General features: G+C 34.7%; 1 protein-coding gene across 1 annotated transcript; it reads right to left on the minus strand.

Moving 5' to 3' along the window:
* Positions 1-239: 239 nt before the first annotated feature.
* Positions 240-17,411, minus strand: LOC144423011 (cytochrome P450 4V2-like). Its single transcript, XM_078113165.1, has 7 exons — positions 16,965-17,411; positions 5,717-5,923; positions 4,347-4,436; positions 3,668-3,951; positions 3,176-3,410; positions 2,248-2,340; positions 240-1,928 (listed from the first exon to the last, which is right to left on the minus strand). Exons 1-7 carry the CDS (start codon positions 17,399-17,401, stop codon positions 1,670-1,672), a joined length of 1,605 nt encoding a protein of 534 aa, XP_077969291.1. The 5' UTR covers positions 17,402-17,411; the 3' UTR covers positions 240-1,669.
* Positions 17,412-23,317: the final 5,906 nt, after the last annotated feature.

Below are 23,317 nucleotides of genomic sequence, written 5' to 3' on the forward strand. Positions count from 1 at the left end.
CGGGCTAGTAATGGCTTTTTATGAGATTCGAACAAGAATAAATAAAATATGGTAACGGTATCTATTATCAATTTTTTATGATATATCCGAACTAGAACAAATATGTTCAAATATATTACCGATGTGTTTTAAGAGTGCTGTAATTGCTACCACCAGCCAAGTCAAGCCAATAACAAATATCACGGGTTGTAATATTCTGAACGGCCCGCTAATACTAGTTTTTTCCAAGGGTCAGGTACGCACATCATATAGAAAGTCGCCTGGAGTACTGTATCGGAAGACAACTTGATTTTAACTGCCCCGGGGTATGCAACTGTGCGGGTAGATTAGCAACCAAAAACATCGCATTTACTCGCCAACATACGTCCGAACAAAGACAACTCACCTCACAACCACAGCGAGACAGGATTTGAGAAACGAGAGACAGCGAACCAAGACGCACCTTTGACAACACCTGCGTAGGTTTCCCGGAAATCACGAAGCTTCGGACGCCATTTTGTCGATACGCATCTTGAGAGAACAATTTTGTGATAACTTCTGGCACTATTACTACGTATAGAACATATTGTATGAAAGAAGATATTTCCAAGGATTAATTCCACAAAAGTAGAAGCAGTTGAAATTAATTGGAGAGCACAAAATGACAATGCAAAGAACATTTTGCAAGTTCAGCTTGATAACAAAACAGTGACCAAATAGACTGCGAATAATACAGCTTGTACATGTAAATGAAAGAAAACTGATGCACAATTAGAAAAACGTGAGAGGAAATGAATTATGTCATGTAGTCATAAATCCAGATTTCATCTTTGAAAACAAAGTGCTTTCGTCTGTTTGCCTGCTGAGCTAGTCCTTAATTCTCTCCCATGTGTTGCAATGAGAAAACTCTTTCTCGGGGAGTTGACGTCGCTGTAACTGATAAATTTCAGTGCTTTGCATGGTATGTAATGTTTTATCTCATACTTTATACTCTCGATACTTTATTGGATGCGACAGATCCTTATTAACCAGCGGAGGAAAAGAAGAACTTGCAAACCATCAAAGTTTGAGCATCCGCGATTGTACTTACAGTCGAAAACAATTTAGATAACTGGCGTAATACTGTGATAATCTAAAAATTAAGAATACCTTCAAGTCAGTACCAACCAAATGTCAGGAGGTTGAAAGATTATAAAACCGTCGGGATGGCATATACTCAGATTACAAAATCTTCGACTTTAATAAGGCGTGACAGACAGTATCGCCGATGCACAATGTGACTAAACGGCACGGTTTCAACATATAGTATCAGTGCTTCGGAATGCCGAGCCCCACACAAAGCTAGCTTCTCGAAAGAACCAAATCCAGTGATTAGATTAAAATTAGTACGCTAATTAATTTTAAACAATATTGACATACTTCCCCAAACAAGACGGGCCACAAGATGAAATTGGTGTTATATTTTAGGGACATAATTGGTCAAGTTTTACCAAACTAATGCGCAAAATTACTGATAACAAAATAAAAAATCTTTTTCCTCCAGCCAATATTTCATTTTTGTGTCCACGTCTTGAATTAAGAATCTCTCTTTATTCACAAACCGCAATATTAAAATGTACATATAATTATAGAAACTATGAGAAAAACAAATACAAAACAATTTAATGTCAAAAAATAAAATTTCAATCCATCAATTAGGCTTTCGTTTTTGAATTCTAACATTAATTCCTCCACCCGCTCTTAAAATTAATCCAGATATCACTTCCAACGATTCTGGTCTCTTGCAGGACTCTACAGAATATTCTCGTAATAAGTGAGCTAAAACTACTTTTTCTTCCATCATTGCAAACTTTTGTCCAATGCAGTTCCTAGGTCCAGCCGAGAACGGAAGATATGCATATGGATGTCTCCCGACACTGTTTTCCGCATTGAATCTTTCTGGATCAAAACTATAAACAAATATAAGCAGACGATAACACAAAAATGACCCGAAACAGCTATCTTTCAACTGGTTACAAAATTAAAATGAACCATGAAGCTGTAGAAATAACGATATTCTGAATGTCAGTTATTAGAAAAAAATTGTTCTTTCTCACTCAAACAATATTTCGTATACATTGTCAACATTGTTGTAACCAGTGATTTCCCCTAACTCTCCAACTTAGTGCGAATGCATTTGCAAATCCAGACTGTCTCATACACCAATAAGTGCGAAATGGGTTCTTATTTATGTATCACCCCGTATATGAACCTTCGTTGACCCTTTACCTTTCTGCATCCGGCCAATGATTTGGATTTTTGTTCACGGCCTGCGTATACAGTATACAATTTGTACCAGCCGGCAGTGTGTGTCCGTCCATTCTTAAAAAATAAATGGATTTTCAAATTAAAATCAACTAAGTCTATGGGAGAATAGACAGATTCTTGTTTCCACTCGTTCAGTCTCAAATAAATTGTCATACAGTGTGTCCAAAAAGTCCGTTTACAATTTCAATTTTGTTATGAAGACAGTTCTCAATATTTTATATCTAAACCATTTTTTTTAGTGATAGTTCGACTATCTTTATACATTCTTATACAACAATCACAAATATGTATGCTATCAAGTTATTATACTGTATATATATTAACATGTATTGTTGACTTCCTTATGTCTATTTCTCAATCATTAATAATTTGTCGTCTACCTGATGTCTGACTATGAGGATAAATAGCTGGTAGCCGTTTCGAAATCATATGACAATGCATGACTGTTAGAATGATCATGAGATTGAAATGTATATGGCAATAATAAATATTAGTTACATTTTGAAAATAAAATTCAAATTGCTTGCTAAACAGAATATACGCTGCCTCATATATGGCAACTAATTGCTGAATTATTATAAGTGGATTTGATTTTCCAGTAGTACTTGAAATATATATTCATTTCCATTTAATTTAAAGCACATTATTTCTAAAAAACTATCTAAACGTGACTCTATAGCCAATAGCGGACTTATTTTCAAATATTAGTATAAATTAATATTGCCATACTACCATTCAACCGATATCACATAAGCAGTAACAATTTTATGAATTAATATTCTACTTGTCAAACAACTCACTTGATACATAAGATTGACACAAATTTTGTTCAATAGATTTCAAATTTATGGAAATGCAAATATTGTCCAAAAATGAACATTGTGCTTACACGCATTCTTTGCTCGTCACTCGCCCTATGACGGGAACAGGAGGAAACAAGCGCATACATTCTTTGGTAACCATTTCAAGATATACTAATTTCTTCAAATCTTCCATTGTAATGTTTCTACATGGAGAATGACCTAAAACGTCATCCAGTTCAGCTTGGATTTTTTTCTGTACGTCGGGATAAGAACCAATCATTTGTATTGACCAGGATAATCCAGCAGCAGTAGTGTCATGACCTGTAATTTTTGTTTCATAAACGTTACGAATACAAGAAACTTGGTTATGGAGCTTATAATTGCATCTAGACGGTCACTCTCTATAAGTTTTGTCGACTTGAATTTTTTTGTTGAACTACTTATAATAAAATAAAATAATGATCTTAAAAACAATTTGAAAATTATGGAAATGTTGATATTGTTAGTTTTTTCATTATAACTATCAAATAGTTGGGTTTCTTATCGTATTTGTACTACTATGAATGTTGATTGCTTGCCTTCAAACATAAATGTGTCAACTTCTTCTTGTATATCATGAACAGATAATACTTTCCCATTATCCGCCGCATTGAGTAACATATCAAGAAAGGCGAGTCTTCGTGACGAGGAACAATTGGACGACAATGTGGACTCTTTCATTCGATCTGTGATGACTGATTGTGTGAAACCGTGGAGTACTGATAAGCATATTTTAAAATTCTTCCCATCCTGTGTGTGATAAAAAAGAAAATCTGGCCACAGCCATGGAGATCTTGCTCTTTTTGTAATGAGACCTGCCGCACTAAAAAATAAATAAACAATATAAACCAATTAATCCCGCGAAACGAGTTTTTAATTTAGTTTAATCTGGTTAGTGCGAGCAATTCCAATCACTTTGCGCTGCAAAGCCTATCTATACCTGAGTCCAATTCAAATGCTACGGCGTTACAATGTTCAACAGCGAAGCGAACGACGCGATTCACAAAGCTCTCACTTGCTGAGCGGCGAGCAATTTAGAGAGAGTGCAGAGCTAGCGCTCATAAATTAGTAAGAACGGTCAATTGAAGGTTACGTAATTGGAAAGCAGATTGAAGAATCTTGTCGGTTTTTTACCAAAAACATTTCAACCAAGATAACTTTTCACATTTAAAAAAGTCATGGCTTCAAATATTGTACTTTTTAGCTCAATTAATTATTTTAAAATTCTTCCCATCCTGTGTGTGATAAAAAAGAAAATCTGGCCACAGCCATGGAGATCTTGCTCTTTTTGTAATGAGACCTGCCGCACTAAAAAATAAATAAACAATATAAACCAATTAATCCCGCGAAACGAGTTTTTAATTTAGTTTAATCTGGTTAGTGCGAGCAATTCCAATCACTTTGCGCTGCAAAGCCTATCTATACCTGAGTCCAATTCAAATGCTACGGCGTTACAATGTTCAACAGCGAAGCGAACGACGCGATTCACAAAGCTCTCACTTGCTGAGCGGCGAGCAATTTAGAGAGAGTGCAGAGCTAGCGCTCATAAATTAGTAAGAACGGTCAATTGAAGGTTACGTAATTGGAAAGCAGATTGAAGAATCTTGTCGGTTTTTTACCAAAAACATTTCAACCAAGATAACTTTTCACATTTAAAAAAGTCATGGCTTCAAATATTGTACTTTTTAGCTCAATATTTCGTTTTCAAAAACGGGCGTCATTAAATCTCCTTATTGAGGGTTCTGATAGAAGATTACTTGGAAAATGGACTTAGAATTGCTAGCAATTCCAATAAAGCAAATTCCAAGTAGTCGGAAAAGCGGCTGGCTGCAAATCTCTCAATGAATTCATTTAAAGTCGGTGTGACAATAAATTTGAATAGCAGTTTCATTAAGTCATTTATGCGTCTTTTAACTCATCATTTCTGCACGGACCGCTGATATTGCCATAAAATCAATATCAAAAAGACTATTTTTGTACATGCAACTACTAGAAAGCCTATACTAAATGAAGGTACGGCCCGCGGTTTCATCCAACTATTTGTATCCGGCCCTCATGTAAAGCTTGCACACCCTTGATATAAACGATGTATTTCAGAGTTGGAGTAAGAATTACGAGGAAAGAATTATTAAACGTCTATCTTGCGCGTTTAATATTGCTTGGTAACATGACACACAATTTCTGTAAAATTTAACCACAATTTTCAAAATAGGCATGGTGTAACAATCGTTTCTTTCTGAGCAATATATGATATTTAATATTGTTAATGATACAATTTATATGCAAAATGATTGCAACCTAAATTTATAAACGTTCCATGTTTATATTTTTATATTGTGAATAAGCAATAGGATTTACAACTAATATAAATCTACGATAAGTCAAACGAACTGCCACAAGTGCACCGATTCAAAATATTTACAATTTGTAGCAGATAAAAATTATGTGTTGCAATTCTGCACACAATTGATGTATCAAAATGTCTTTTATATTAGATAGACATACTGCATTTATTATATTACCGCACATGCAAAGAAGTTAAAAAGATCTAACATGCTATACAATATGTAACAAGTATGTTATAATACCTTTTTATTGCTTTGACGTATTCCGAATTTTCGTCGATTTGAGCTTGAATAGTTTTCCCCATTGCTGTTTCACATATCACATCAAGCGTACACAATGTAAGTAAATTCCACACATCGAAAGATTTATTGATGTCGGCATACGGTTCCAGTTTCTTAGCTAGAATACTTGCTTGCTCGTTCATCACAACCAGAAAATCATTCAGAATGCTGTGTTATGAAATAGTTTTCATTATTTCAGCCAAAGCACTTTTTTTGTTTACTTTCAGGTTTCAAGATGTATTGTATATGGACCATATGCTGTAGACAGGGGCGTGCCAAACTTTTCTGCTGCCCGGGGCGAGTTTCTGATTATGACGCTTCTTATCCATAACTTAAAAATCAAGTCGGTGGTCAAACATGTTATATATGTTGTTATACATGAGAAAAATAAATTAAAGGTCAAGGAAGAGAAAAACGTTTGTTTTATTGAATAAATCATCAAACTAAGCAACAAACTCGCACGTATAAAATCGAACTCATTCATTGACAAAATGGAAGTCACTTATTTCTATGTCCAGATGCTACTTTGCTGTCAACAAATGTCTGAACGGCAGTTTCCTCCACCTGGCTCGTCAGGAATTTTTTTCGATGCTATTCAGAGATGAACTTGAAAGGCGCTAATTCGACATTAACTTTGAGAAAGATCGTTTGCAACTAGCAACTGATTATATTTAATTTTGAGTAATAAACAATATGCAATGTAAAAAGTTGGAAAAAAGGAGACGGTTTGGCATCCAGATTTTCTGCCATAGTTGTAAACATTACCTCATTTTCGCTTTTTTGCATGCTATTTGTTAGTTTTTGTTAATGTTTCGGAAATTATTAACTAGTTTAGGGCGTAAACTCGCGAAACCACCTTTACAATGAGCACCAAAAATGTTGCAATTGTAAAATATAGGAAGAATTTTTTGGGGGTCAACGGTCGGGAAAACATACATTGTTGACTCATCTTTACCACAGTAAGTCACACAATATTAAACACATAATGTCAGCTTTCAATTAAATAAAAACACATTGAGAAAAACATGTGTAATAACGCAAACTTCAAAGCTTGGTTCTGCTGCCCCCTACAACGTGCTGTCCAGGGCAGTTGTACCTTTCGCCTACATCCTGGCATGCCACAGGCTGTAAATCAGTACTCGAATAAAAACATTACACTATACATAGGATATTAGTAGCCTACTATCCATATCCATGAAGTATATCAGTTTGCTCAATTTACAATTTTCAGATAAAAGCAAATTTATGTCAAATAAAACCTTTCATGTTACCGCCTCGCGCCATTTTGTTAAGTACAGTATTCTATAGACGCTGAATCAGAAACAGAGATACTGTAGTACACAAATGCCAAGTTCTGAATAACCGAATTGCCGTGACAGTAAACGACCAATCGAAGAGATTGTATCATATCAGATTTGAGAAAAAAATATTTTAGTATAAAGTTCCTTAAAACTCTGTACTATTTACTGGAGTTGAATATGGTATTTCGTGTTGACGTTAACAAATAAAATTCATTTGTATTTATGTATGAGTATTCATATGTTTATATTTTTAAATTATAGTAATCTGACACTTGATGGTAATTTCCTACGTTTCTACAAAGACTAGCGCATGTTCTTCCATTCCGTCCGGTACATCGATTTTTGTATTTGAAGGCAATTATTCTGTCTGTACCCACGCCTCTTGCTAATTTTGCAGTGCTATTTACTATATCTCCTGCGGCCAATACCTATATCTTTCCATTAGTAGAACGAGCAGGCAGGCGATAGGCTAATAAATTTGCTTTATGTAGGACGGAATGTGTTGACGAACCTATCCCTCGCCACTGCAGTCCAGTTCACAGTAATTTCATTCGTAATGACAGGAAAAGCGCATCATTTTCAAGAAGCCAATGATTGTTTGAGTTGTAGGAATCACCCATGAAGGTTCGTGGTGGTTGCATTCACATACATAGGCGAGAAAACTTTTTCAGGTATGACGATTAGCACAAGCACAAACAGATGTCTTCTAGGGATTAAAATTTACGAGTTGTCTTAAGAATCTGCACACGCTGCTTTGAGTCTAATTTAAACACGCTATCGGACGCATGCAGTAGACTGGCCACATCAGTCCCATTAACCATTGTGCCACTTAATACACTATCTGTTTGTTGTAATTTAATTAGCTGTTATTTGTGAACAAACAGTTTTTTATTCATGACTTCATTTTAAATTTGAGGCCTCTGGTTAAGTACCCAAGTCTATTATCTGTAACTGGCCCACTCAGGAAAGTAATTCTCCACCACTGCAATAAATTGATCTTTTTTGGCAAAATGGCGTAGGGCCCAAAACGCGATAGTCTTATTTAATACGCTGCTGAAGGTGCGTATTCTCTGGCTCAACATATTTGTGTAAACTTTTTTTTTTCTAAAACGTGCGTCATGAAATCTTCTTATTGAGGGTTCTGACAGAAGATTACTTGTAAAATAAACTTCGAATTGCTAGCACTTCCATTGAAGCAAATTTATGAGAAAAGTAGTCGGAAAAGAGGTTGGTTGCAAATTTCTCACTAAATTCATTCGATGTGACAATAAATTTAAATAGCAGTTTTCTTAAAGCATTTATGCGTCATAATTCATTTTGTCCTGTACGTCGATATTCGTACTTGAAGCCGATTATTCTGTCTGTACTCACATCACTTGCTAATTTTCCAATGGTATTTACTATATCTCCTGCCGCCAATACCTATATCTTTACAATAGTAAAACGAGCAGGCAGACGATTCATTAATAAATTTGCTTCATTTAAAACGCAATGTCTTGACAAACCTATCCCTCGCCACTTCAAAGTCCAGTTCACAGTAATTTCATTCGTAATGACAGGAAAGACGCATCATCTTCAAGAATCGCTCAAAAATAATCGTGGTTTTTGAATTCACACACAGAGGCGAGCAAACTTTCTCAAGTATGGAGTTGACAAAGGCAAAAATTTATGTCGTCTACGGATTTAAACATACAAGCTAGCTGCCTTAAGAATCAGCACAAGCTGCTTCGAGCCTAATTTAAACACGCTTTCGGACGCATGCAGTAGGCTAGCGACATCAGTCCCATTAATCATTGTGCCACTTACACTAGCTGTTTGTTGTACTTTAATTAACTGTTATTTATGAATAATTTGTTCATTTATAACTTCGTTTTAAGTATTAGGCTGAGTACCAAAGTCTATTATCTGTAACAGGCCCACTCAAGAAAGTAATTCTCCACCACTGCTATAAATTGATCTTTTTTGGCAAAATGGCGTAGGGCCCAAAACGCGATAGTCATATTTAGTACGCTGCTGAGGGTGCGTTTTATTTTCTTGGCTATCACATATGTTGAACAAAAAAGTAAATCATATGATTTATATTGCTCTCATGTTAAGTATGAGAAACAGAATTTCAAATAAACGTAATAAATTATGCAGCTGTCGCATCAAATGACAATATTCACCTCAAATTAGTTGTCATACAGTGTGTCCAGAAAGTCTGTTCACAATTTCAATTTTGTTATGAAGTCAGTTCTCATTATATCTTAACCAGATTTATATTCAGTGATAATTTAAGTATTTTTCTCCATTTATTACGTATGTGAGGGCCAAAACAATATATGGAATCGATGAGTAACATTTCATACATTTTAGGACTCAAGGACACCCTATATATTGAAGTATGAAAAAGACTGCGCCTCGCCAAGTTCGCGGGTTAAACAGATTATATATGTCGTTATACATGTCGAATAAAACCTTTCATGTTACCGCCTCGCGCCATTTTTGTAAAGTACAGTATTCGATAGATGCTGAATCAGAAAACTGTAATACACAATTGCCAAGTTATGAATAACCGAATCGCCGTGACAGTGAACGACCAATCAAAGCGACTGTATCATTTCATATTTGAAAATAAGTATTTTAGTATAAAGTTCCTTAAAACTCTGTACTATTTGCTGGAGTGGAATGTGGTATTTCGTATTGACGTTCACAAATACAATTCATTTGTATTTATGTATTAGTATTCATATGTTTAAATTATTGAATTGTAGGAATCTGACACTTGGTGGGAATTTTCGACATCTATAGAAAGACTAGCGCATGTTCTTTCATACCGTCCGGTACATCGATTTTTGCATTTGAAGCCAATTATTCTGCCTGTACTCACGTCACTTGCTAATGTTATTGCTATTTACTATATCTCCTGCGGCAAATATCTTTATCTTCACATTAATGGTATAAGCAGGCAGGCCATTGAATAATAAATTTGCTTTATGTAAGACGCAATGTCTTGACAAACCTATCCCTCGATACTTCAAAAGTCAAGTACACAATAATTTCATTGGTAAGGACAGGAAAAGCGCATCATTTTCAAGAAGCCAATATTTGATTGAGTTCCATGAATCACTTGAAAATGTTCGTGGTGTTTGCATTCACATACATAGTCAGTAAATCTTTCTCAAGTACGAAGAATGACAAAAGCAAAAACAGATCTCTTTTAAGGATTTAAATCTACAAGCTGTCTTAAAAATCAGCACAAGCTGCTTCGAGTCTAATTTAAACACGCTTTCGGACGCATGCAGTAGGCTACATCGGTCCCATTAACCATTGTGCCACTTAATACACTAGCTGTTTGTTGTACATTAATTAGCTGTTGTTTATGAATAATTCATTCATAACTTCATTTTAAATATTAGGCTGTGTACCCAAGTCTATTATCTGTAACTGGGCCGCTCAAGAAAGTAATTCTCCACCACTGCTATAAATTGATCTTTTTTGGCAAAATGGCGTAGGGACCAAAACTCGATAGTCCTTTTTAGTACGCTGCTGAGGGTGCGTATTCTTTGGCTCAACATATTTGTATTAACTTTTTTTTCTTAAACGTGCGTCATGAAATCTCCTTATTGAGGGTTCTGACAGAAGATTACTTGGAAAACAGACTTCGAATTGCTAGCACTTCCGTTGAAGCAAATTTATGGAAAAAGTAGTCGGAAAAGAGGTTGGTTGCAAATTTCTCACTAAATTCATTCGATGTGACAATAAATTTGAATAGCAGTTTTCTTAAGGCATTTATGCGTCATAACTCATTTCGTCATGTACGTCGATATTTGTACTTAAAGCTAATTATTCTGTCTGTACTCACATCACTTGCTAATTTTCCAATGGTATTTACTATATTTCCTGCGGCCAATAACTATATCTTTACATTAGTAAAACGAGCAGGCAGGCGATTCACTAATAAAATTGCTTTATTTAAAACGCATTGTCTTGACAAACCTATCCCTCGCCACTTCAAAGTCCAGTTCACAGTAATGTCATTCGTAATGACAGGAAAAACGCATCATCTTCAAGAATCGCTCAAAAATATTCGTGGTGTTTGAATTCACACACAGAGGCGAGCGAACTTTCTCAAGTATGGAGATTGACAAAGGCAAAAACCTATGTCGTCTACGAATTTAAACATATAAGTTAGCTGCCTTAAGAATCAGCACAAGCTGCTTCGAGCCTAATTTAAACACGCTTTCGGACGCATGCAGTAGGCTAGCGACATCAGTCCCATTTATCATTGTGCCACTTAATACACTAGCTGTTTGTCGTACTTTAATTAGCTGTTATTTGTGAATAAACAGTTTTTTATCCATAACTTCATTATATATTTGAGGCCTCTGGTTGAGTACCCAAGTCTATTATCTGTAACTGGCCCACTCAGGAATGTAATTCTCCTCCACTGCAATAAATTGATTTTTTTTTTTGACAAAATGGCGTAGGGCCCAAAACGCGATAGTCTTATTTAGTACGCTGCTGAGGGTGCGTAAAATTTGCTTGGATATCACATATATTGAATAAGAAAGTAAATGATCTGATTTACATTGCTCTCGTGTAAAGAATTGTAAAGTATGAGAAACAGAATTGCAAATAAACGTAATAAATTATGCCGCAGTAACATCAAATGACAATATCCGTATCAAATGAGTTGTCATACAGTGTGTCCAAAAAGTCTGTTCACAATTTCAATTTTGTTATGAAGTCAGTTCTCATTATATCTTAACCATATTATTTGATTTTTCATCAGTGATAATTTAAGTATTTTTCTTCATTTAATACGTATGTGAGAGGCAAAACAATATATGGTATCGATAAGTAAAATTTCAAACATTTCAGGACTCAATGACACCCGTATATATTGAATTATGAAAAAGCCTGCGCCTCGCCAAGTTCGGGGGTGAAACAGATTATATATGTCGTTATACATTTCGAATAAAACTTTCATGTTACCGCCTCGCGCCATTTTGTAAAGTACAGTATTCGATAGATGCTGAATCAGAAACAGAGATACTGTAGTACACAATTGCCAAGTTATGAATAACCGAATCGCCGTGACAGTGAACGACCAATCAAAGCGACTGTATCATCTCATATTTGAAAAAAAGTATTTTAGTATATATAAAGTTCCTTAAAACTCTGTACTATTTGCTGGAGTGGAATGTGGTATTTCGTATTGACGTTCACAAATACAATTCATTTGTTTTTATGTATGTGTATTCATATGTTTAAATTATAGGAATCTGACACTTGGTGGTAATTTCTGGCGTTTCTACAAAGACTAGCGCATGTTCTTTCAATATTTGATTGAGTTCCATGAATCACTTGAAAATGTTCGTGGTGTTTGCATTCACATACATAGTCAGTAAATCTTTCTCAAGTACGAAGAATGACAAAAGCAAAAACAGATCTCTTTTAAGGATTTAAATCTACAAGCTGTCTTAAAAATCAGCACAAGCTGCTTCGAGTTTAATTTAAACACGCTTTCGGACGCATGCAGTAGGCTACATCGGTCCCACTAACCATTGTGCCACTTAATACACTAGCTGTTTGTTGTACTTTAATTAGCTGTTGTTTATGAATAATTCATTCATAACTTCATTTTAAATATTAGGCTGTGTACCCAAGTCTATTACCTGTAACTGGGCCGCTCAAGAAAGTAATTCTCCACCACTGCTATAAATTGATCTTTTTTGGCAAAATGGCGTAGGGACCAAAACTCGATAGTCCTTTTTAGTACGCTGCTGAGGGTGCGTATTCTTTGGCTCAACATATTTGTATGAACTTTTTTTTTCTTAAACGGGCGTCATGAAATCTCCTTATTGAGGGTTCTGACAGAAGATTACTTGGAAAACAGACTTCGAATTGCTAGCACTTCAATTGAAGCAAATTTATGGAAAAAGTAGTCGGAAAAGAGGTTGGTTGCAAATTTCTCACTAAATTCATTCGATGTGACAATAAATGTGAATAGCAGTTTTCTCAAGGCATTTATGCGTCATAACTCATTTCGTCATGTACGTCGATATTTGTACTTAAAGCCAATTATTCTGTCTGTACTCACATCACTTGCTAATTTTCCAATGGTATTTACTATATTTCCTGCGGCCAATAACTATATCTTTACATTAGTTAAACGAGCAGGCAGGCGATTCACAAATAAAATTGCTTTATTTAAAACGCATTGTCTTGACAAACCTATCCCTCGCCACTTCAAAGTAAAGTTCACAGTAATTTCATTCGTATTGACAGGAAAAACGCATCATCTTCAAGAATCGCTCAAAAATAATCGTGGTGTTTGCATTCACACACAGAGGCGAGCAAACTTTCTCAAGCATGGAGATTGACAAAGGCAAAAACCTATGTCGTCCACGAATTTAAACATACAAGTTAGCTGCCTTAAGAATCAGCACAAGCTGCTTCGAGCCTAATTTAAACACGCTTTCGGACGCATGCAGTAGGCTAGCAACATCAGTCCCATTAATCATTGTGCCACTTAATAAACTAGCTGTTTGTCGTACTTTAATTAGCTGTTATTTGTGAATAAACAGTTTTTATCCATAACTTCATTATAAATTTGAAGCCTCAGGTTGAGTACCCAAGTCTATTATCTGTAACTGGCCCACTCAGGAAAGTAATTCTCCACCACTGAAATTGATATTTTTTGACAAAATGGCGTAGGGCCCAAAACGCGATAGTCTTATTTAGTACGCTGCTGAGGGTGCGTAAAATTTGCTTGGCTATCACATATATTGAATAACAAAGTAAATGATCTGATTTACATTGCTCTCGTGTAAAGAATTGTAAAGTATGAGGAACAGAATTGCAAATAAACGTAATAAATTATGCCGCAGTAACATCAAATGACAATATCCGTATCAAATGAGTTGTCATACAGTGTGTCCAAAAAGTCTGTTCACAATTTCAATTTTGTTATGAAGTCAGTTCTCATTATATCTTAACCATATTTTTTGATTTTTAATCAGTGATAATTTAAGTATTTTTCTTCATTTAATACGTATGTGAGGGCCAAAACAATATATGGTATCGATAAGTTAAATTTCAAACATTTCAGGACTCAAGGACACCCGTATATATTGAAATATGAAAAAGACTGCGCCTCGCCAAGTTCGGGGGTTGAACAGATTATATATGTCGTTATACATTTCGAATAAAACTTTCATGTTACCGCCTCGCGCCATTTTGTAAAGTACAGTATTCGATAGATGCTGAATCAGAAACAGAGCTACTGTACTACACAATTGCCAAGTTATGAATAACCGAATCGCCGTGACAGTGAACGACCAATCAAAGCGACTGTATCATTTCATATTTGAAAAAAAGTATTTTAGTATATATAAAGTTCCTTAAAACTCTGTACTATTTGCTGGAGTGGAATGTGGTATTTCGTATTGACGTTCACAAATACAATTCATTTTTTTTTATGTATGAGTATTCATATGTTCAAATTATAGGAATCTGACACTTGGTGGTAATTTCCGACGTTTTTACAAAGACTAGAGCATGTTCTTTCATTCCGTCCGGTACATCGATTTTTTTATTTGAAGCCAATTATTCTGTCTGCACCCACGTCACTTGCTAATTTTTCAATGCTATTTACTATGTCTCCTGCGGAAAATATCTTTATCTTCACATTAGTAGAATGAGCAGGCAGGCGATAGTCTAATAAATTTTCTTTATGTAAGACGCAATGTCTTGACAAACCTATTCTTCGCCACATCAAAAATCCAGTTCACAGTAATTTCATTCGCAATGACAAGAAAGGGGCATCATTTTCAAGAAGCCAATGATTGGTTGAGTTGTATGAATCACCCAAAATGTTCGTGGTGTTTGCATTCACATACATAGGCGAGAAAACTTTCTCAAGTATGAAGATTAGCACAAGCAAAAACAGATGTCTTCTAAGGATTTAAATTTACAAATTGTCTTAAGAATCAGCACAATCTGCTTCGAGCCTAATTTAAACACGCTTTCGGACGCATGCAGTAGGCTACATCAGTCCCATTATCCATTGTGCCACTAAATACACTGACTGTTTTTTATCCATAACTTCATTTTAAATTTGAGGCCTCTGGTTAAGTACCCGAGTCTATTATCTGTAACTGGCCCACTCAGGAAAGTAATTCTCCACCACTGCAATGAATTGATTATTTTTGGCAAAATGGCGTAAGGCCCAAAATGCGATAGTCTTATTTAGTACGCTGCTAAGGGTGCGTATTCTTTGGCTTACATATTTGTATAAACTTTTTTTTTCTAAAACGGGCATCATGAAATCTCCTTATTTAGGGTTCTGACAGAAGATTACTTGGGAAATGGACTTAAAATTGCTAGCACTTCCATTGAAGCAAATTTATGGAAAAAGTTGTCGAAAAAGAGGTTGGCTGCAAATTTCTCACTGAATTCATTCGGTGTGACAATTAATTTGAATAGCAGTTTTCTTAAGGCATTATTCGTCTTAACTCATTTTGTCCTGTACGTCAATATTTGTACTTGAAGCCAATTGTTCTGTCTGTACTCACGTCACTTGCTAATTTTCCAATGTTATTTACTATATTTCCTGCGGCCAATACCTATATCTTTACATTAGTAAAACGAGCAGGCAGGAAATTCACTAATAAATTTGCTTTATGTAAAACGCAATGTCTTGACAAACCTATCCCTCGCTACTTCAAAAGTCCAGTTCACAATAATTTCTTTCGTAATGACAGGAAAGACGCATCATTTTCAAGAATCGCTTGAAAAATAATCGTGGTGTTTGCATTCACACACAGAGGCGAGCAAACTTTCCCAAGTATGGAGACTGACAAAGGCAAAAACCCATGTCGTCTAAGAATTTAAACACACAAGCTACCTGCCTTAAAAAATCAGCACAAGCTGCTTTAAGCCTAATTTAAACACGCTTTCGGACGCATGCAGTAGGCTAGCGACATCAGTCCCATTAATCATTGTGCCACTTAATACACTAGCTGTTTGTCGTATTTCAATTAGCTGTTATTTATGAATAATTTATTTATCCATAATTTCATTTTGAATAGTTGAGTACCCAAGTCTATTTTCTGTAACTGGCCCACTCAAGAAAGTAATTCTTCACAACTGCTATAAATTGATCTTTTTTGGCAAAATGGCGTAGGGCCCAAAACGCGATAGTCTTATTTAGTACCTTGCTGAGGGTGCGTATTATTTGCTTGGCTATCACATATGTTGAATAAGAAAGTAAATGATCTGATTTACATCGCTTTCATGTAAAGAATTGTAAAGTATGAGAAACAGAATTGCAAATAAAAGTAATAAATTATGCAGCTGTATCATCAATTGACAATATCCGTCTCAAATGAGTAGTCATACAGTGTGTCCAGAAAGTCCGTTCACAATTTCAATTTTGTTATGAAGTCAGTTATCAATATATCTTAACCAGATTTTTTGTTTTTTATTCAGCGAGTTCAAGTATTCTTACTTCATTCAATATGTATGTGAGGGCCGAAACAATATATGGTATCGATAAGTAAAATTTCAAACATTTTAAGACTCAAGAACACCCTATATAACGGAGTATGAAAAAGACTCGCCTCGCCAAGGAATTTACATTGAATTCCTTCTACTATGCATTGTGATCAAATTTTGGACTTAAAAAAGCTCTCGAAACTACCATAAATCATGGAATATGTAACGTCATCTAACTCAGAATAAACAATTTCATAGTAAAATTCATTCACTTTTTTTCAATATCAAGCTAATGGGGTTTGGGCTGTTCAGAAAATTGGCACTTCAAAATTGAATTTGTTCTATTTAGAACTATATGAAATGCAATGGGTGATTGAATATTTATGCTAAATTTTTTCCAAATGCATATTATTTAATGATTGTACCTGAAATGAAATGTTGAAGTCAAAAGCCTTCTTCTTGATTTCCACTTTTCTCCAGATGACGTTAGAAGACCAGTTGCAAGCCAAGGTTGAAGAAATTTATATACCATAGACTTCTTAGTATGTTGTGAACTATGGAGTAATGTTTCTGCGCTGTTAGGGCCAAATATATAAACTACTGGAACCGATCCCAAGCTGATAACTCCTATTTCATCACCCGAGGTTAAAGATCTTTCTCGCATGCCGTTCATATTTCTTTTGTATATTTCTTCTGATCTTCCAGTTAACACTAATGCCTGACCCAAGATTGGCCAGGTTTTGCCCTCAGGGCCCGAAATATTTTTAAAATGACTCCATTTTTTGCGATGTTTCTTTGTCAGAATTATTGACCAGCAAACACAAGCAAATGCAAGAGCTAATGTAATAATGCTCATTTCCATTTTGAATTGACCTGAAATGTATTTGTAAATATTAATTATACTGTTCAACATAAATCCTCCTGTGTATATCGGGTTATATATACCATGTCTATGTACCATTATTTGTTTGTTCTACAGATATATCTGGTATGATACCCAACAAATCAAATTTTACTTTTTTGTAACATTCTTTCATCTACTTGGTTGCTTTCACTAAGTTCTCATTGTAATCTGACACACAAGACATTGATTGCTCTGGTAAATATATACCGTACAACAAGAAAATCCGGTAATGTTAAAATAAATTTTGCTGTCATTACTTTGAAGAATGTACATGTAGTTTGTAGAGTATATCATGTTGATACTTGCTGCCGAATATTTTTGCGGCGAATGCTTTGTAGAATCTCGCAACTCTCTTGAAATTAGGTTGCAATTGCTGAAAAACCCTAGTCCAATTTACAAACAAAAAAAATTGATGTCAATTTTTGTTGTATCTTTTTTATGAGTCCCAAGTCGAAATTAACTATGTCAAAGTTCAGAAAAAGGCGTTTACGGGTGTTAAATTCCGGGTTCAATATTTGCGTGCGAATCAAAATCCAAACTTTAACTTGTGCAAACATATTACATTTTATATAGATTGTGTGCGTTATAACCAGTTGTATGCAATCTAAACATTTGAATTAAGTTGGTAAAATTATGATTCAACTTTAAATATTTGATTGGAATACATCAATTCACAACTTAATAAATTTTATTGTTAATATGAAAAATAAGATATTGAAATATTTTCAAAACGCGCCTCATACGAATGATGATTATTTAAAATAAATGATTGGAAAATATTGCATTTTAGAAAACTGGAATAGTTATTCAAAATCATTTCCTAAATTTATGAACCTAAATAGAATGTGGCACATACCCCTAAAATTATTATTTGTTTGAGATAAAGAAACAGAAAATGTGAAGCAGAAATTTCCCACATATATTTGTTGGAAATTTCTCATCAATTTAATGATACATTTGAAAACGGACGTAAAAATAAACATTGCCCGCATCATAAAAAATGTGTGAAATTTGTTCTTTTGAAAACATATCGATTTAAAAAGAATTTCGGAATTCAACTGATTTTAAGAAATTTCTTCGATCAGGGAAATCGAGCATACGCACAGAAACATTTTTATGAGTTAAGTATGAAAAGCTAGCGCCAAAAAAACGGTAAAAGAATTTTTATTGATTGCAGCATTGGTATAGCTTAACTAAGTAAAATGCGTTAACGATCCAAATTTTCAATTATTTCTCAAAGGAATTCCAAACATGACCAACTCATCGTGAAGGCAATGACAATTGAATAAGTTTCAAATCGCATCCGTGATATTTATACAGTTTTTTGCTAACTAAATCTACAATATAAAACTGCTTGTATTTGGACTACAATTTTACATTGCAGTGTTCACAACCCTCCTTAATATTTCAGCGCATTCAACCCATCGATAAAACATATAAACGCGAGAACTTCTCGTAAACCATTACAAAATGAAGGTAATTCAGTTACTCGCTAATTTTCAGTTTAATATTAATTATTGAAAAATACTGAATATCTTGTAGTTTGTGGTATTAAGATTTCTCGAATTAAATTAAACTGTATAAGTGTGAATGTGCCGCCTTATTATAATGTTGGATTCAATGCACCTATGCGCTAAAATCTATCTGAGCAAACCGTCAGTGCGCAGGTCCTTGGGGGTTAGATTACATATTCAAACAATAGCAGCTCTTTGTTATAGTTGATTGATAGTGACCCTAACGTATAAATATTCTTGTTATGAAAGGCGTTTAGATGCATATAAATAAAAAACAAACTATAGCAATTTTAGGTGCTTTCACATTCGTAAATTAATAACACGTGAGCAACATCAGAATTCATTTTTCCCAACTAGATTAGGTCTTTCATTGCGAGATGTTTTCATCTAGTTTTACATGGTGAAAACGGTTCCATTACATTTGAACCCACGTACATTTGAACCCATGACAATTGCACCTGTATGCTATTGCACCTGTGGAATTTTTTTTGTTTCACGGATAGTTAAACCCATACTAACCCTAACCCATGAGTTTTAGCACCCGCATATAGATTGAACCCGTGGATATACGCATGGGTTCAAATGTACGGTCACCGGTGAAAACATATAGATGCTTCGTCTGAAATAATTAGTGTTGTCGATATAGCAGAACGTTACGAAACAATCCAATCAATTAATAGTTGTGTACTTTTGTATGTTTTTGTTCCGTCGCCACAAGTATGATTCAGCGACAAAATTGAGTGTAGAAATTACGACAATTCGACGATAGATTATTTTAATCCCAGAACGAAAGATATAGACGGCTTACCTAATAAAAAGTCTCAAATTAAAAGAACAAATTAGAAAATAGAAGAAACACAAAACATGAAAATTTATCGGAAGACCAATGTTTTTTAATTGCCAGTGTAGGTCTTGCGTCCATAGAAATTGCTAATAAATTTCAACGTTTTAGATCGCTTGTAAAAAATGTCGTAACAAAACGGGCATAACTCTACAATGACAAGAAAATAATGCTTGACATTGGTGGCAAGCACATTAATTGATCAAAACCACGAAACAAGATATCAGAACATTCTCAGTTTACCCTATAGTAGTATATTGGAGTCACGGCCTAATTCAACAACCCCCGAATGTATATTGAATTTGAATGGAACAAACAAAACTGCGATTCGAAGAAGATTGGTTCGCAATAATACACAACATATCAGTGTTTGTCCCCCGATTCCCCCGGGTTGACATAAAGAGAGAAAACAAAAAAAAATGGTGCGACTGACGGAGCCCAAAAGTCTGGTATACCTAACTGTAACGGTTGACTTGCTGGTCTTTTCCAATTTTTGATCTGCCACGGCATATTTTCAAGCGCCACATACAGTCAAGTTCTTCAGCGTTATGAGTGACTAGCTATTTCAGTGGTTAATTCGGCTGAGACTTGCAATTTTTTGGATGGTCCTCCTCAAGCGTAGAATAATATTCATTCAATATGATTATATTACAACAGGAGTGTTTAAACAATTTTGAAATTAATTAGCTTGACAATGGACAATGCGTCATTTTTTCTGGACCACTGTTCGTTCATACGCATCGATGAGGACATGAAAATGTTCGTTACAAACAGACAAGATTTTCTCATCACTGTCTATGTAATTTTGCTTCTTTCTTGCTTTTATATTGTTTCAATTGTTTTTCTTTATTTCCTCACGGCGTTTTGTCCAAGCACTAAAAATCCCTAATATAAGTGCCTTAAGTAAAATTATCACAATATACCACGAACCAGCAACATTACGCTCTTCAAAATAAATATTGAACTAATACATTAAATACATTAGACAAACTATAATATTACATCTCGTTGATAGATACAGTTATATAATGCAATATGGTATTGTACATACAATTTGCAAAACTCTCACGTCCATAGAAGTTGGATAACAGATTGAATTCGATATTGTCTAAACTCTAAATCAAACTGTCGATTTATGTCTATTTAAAATACGAAAATCATAATACATTGCTATGCTACACTTTTGAGCAATTTCGTATTACTTTATACACAGATAATTGAGATTAATTAAAAAAATTGCTTGATTCTTACTGATAAATAGATATTATATAAAACTGAGCGTCCAGACAATGCTTCAAATCTCGCTAATATTTAAATTGCCACAAGTCTTATTTCTACTTCAACCAATTGCGCATGTTAATATATCCTATAATCATTTCCTTAGCTTATTTTACAAGGACTATAACCGAAATAACTTCGAATAAGCCGGCCCTATGGTTCAATTCTCAGGCCAGTTATCAAAATCACACCTTTACCTTCAATATATTTTCAGCAGCACTATCTGCGCAAAACCTGGTCACACCGCCTAGCAAGTGTCTCACAACTCAACCAAAGTATAGTCTTTACAAATGACTGCTCAAATATAACCCTACGGTATCAATAAATAAATAAAAAAAGAAGCAGACCATCGTTTTCATCCATCTTACAATTGTGGTAATGTAGAGAAAAGCTTACTGATATCTTACATGAAAAATCCTTTGCAAATTTAAAGGAGACGAACAAAAAATTGCATTAAGGTTTGAACAAGGCGCTTTCTAAATTTCCGTCCTAGTCCGATTGCACACTTTACAATAACTGGACAACATATCTGGTTAATTGGTTTGAATAATTTATCAGACAATAATTTCTGTGAAGGTATTAACAAATTAGAATAACATAATCTCTTTCCAAGAAATATCAAGTATATTAGTAAGCTTTCGTTTGATCATAGTCTAACTTTTTCAGACAAAACAAGATATGGCTTAATCAAACAGCTCACAAATATACTTGCTATTTCGTGGAAAGAGATTATGTTCTTCTTATTTATCTTTATAATACTATCTCGTTCAAGCATCCTTATGGCAGTTGACACATACGGATCTGAAGTAGAAAGTAAACAAGAAGAACGGACTTGCAGTTCAGTACAAAATACCCTAGTATACTAAATACATTTATTCGCTGATCTGTGGTTTCATATTCACTTCTGGGTCTCCGTTACTGGTAAGATTATGATTCACCAAAAACGGCTATAAAATATTGTTTTAAATTCTTCTGTTTAAATAATACACTATCTGTGCGAAGCTTTGCTTTTCCGAGGATTGAACGAAACTTACGCATTATGTTTACTCAAGTGTGTCTACCCAGTGTGTTTAGCTTTCTTGGCATGATATATTGAAGGAAATTGCTACGTGGTTATTTTGAATAGCATTAGACAAATTAGACATTTTGAATAGCATTAGACAAAATTTTCGCTGCATATTAAAAAATCTACAAATATGGTACCCAATATGGTGTTGCCTTTATCTGAATGCATGATTATGTAAGTAGTAGTATAGGTCGGATTCGATACCCAAATAATGTTGCACATGTTGAGCAAATGTTGATCAATGATGCAAATGTTGAGCAATACCCAAATAATGTTGCACATGTTGAGCAAATGTTGATCAATGATGCAAATGTTGAGCAATGGTGGTACGTAGGAAGTTGTTATGTAATATTGTTTCCGGTATCAGGGGATAGCGTTTGGTAATTTTCGAAAACCATACCCAAATAATGTTGCACATGTTGAGCAAATGTTGATCAATGATGCAAATGTTGAGCAATACCCAAATAATGTTGCACATGTTGAGCAAATGTTGATCAATGATGCAAATGTTGAGCAATACCCAAATAATGTTGCACATGTTGAGCAAATGTTGATCAATGATGCAAATGTTGAGCAATGGTGGTACGTAGGAAGTTGTTATGTAATATTGTTTCCGGTATCAGGGGATAGCGTTTGGTAATTTTCGAAAACCATACCCAAATAATGTTGCACATGTTGAGCAAATGTTGATCAATGATGCAAATGTTGAGCAATACCCAAATAATGTTGCACATGTTGAGCAAATGTTGATCAATGATGCAAATGTTGAGCAATACCCAAATAATGTTGCACATGTTGAGCAAATGTTGATCAATGATGCAAATGTTGAGCAATGGTGGTACGTAGGAAGTTGTTATGTAATATTGTTTCCGGTATCAGGGGATAGCGTTTGGTAATTTTCGAAAACCATATCGGCAACCGTGTGTTAGTCATTAAGTTTATGGTTTGTCGTATATTTACATGCACCTATGGAATTTTTTTGTTTTTGTTTACGTACATTTGAACTCATGTGTTGTTTTTGATAATTTGTGAATGTAATCAGCATTTCAAGTACATGTACCCACACTACTTGCATTTTGAAATTTGGATTTCATCAATATTACGTAAGTCAGTACGTATATGTGAGTATTATACGTCAGCGAAACATGACTGTATTCCTCATAGCAATGCTCGTA

Source organism: Styela clava, chromosome 5, assembly GCF_964204865.1.
Source record: "Styela clava chromosome 5, kaStyClav1.hap1.2, whole genome shotgun sequence".
Lineage (NCBI taxonomy): Eukaryota > Metazoa > Chordata > Ascidiacea > Stolidobranchia > Styelidae > Styela > Styela clava.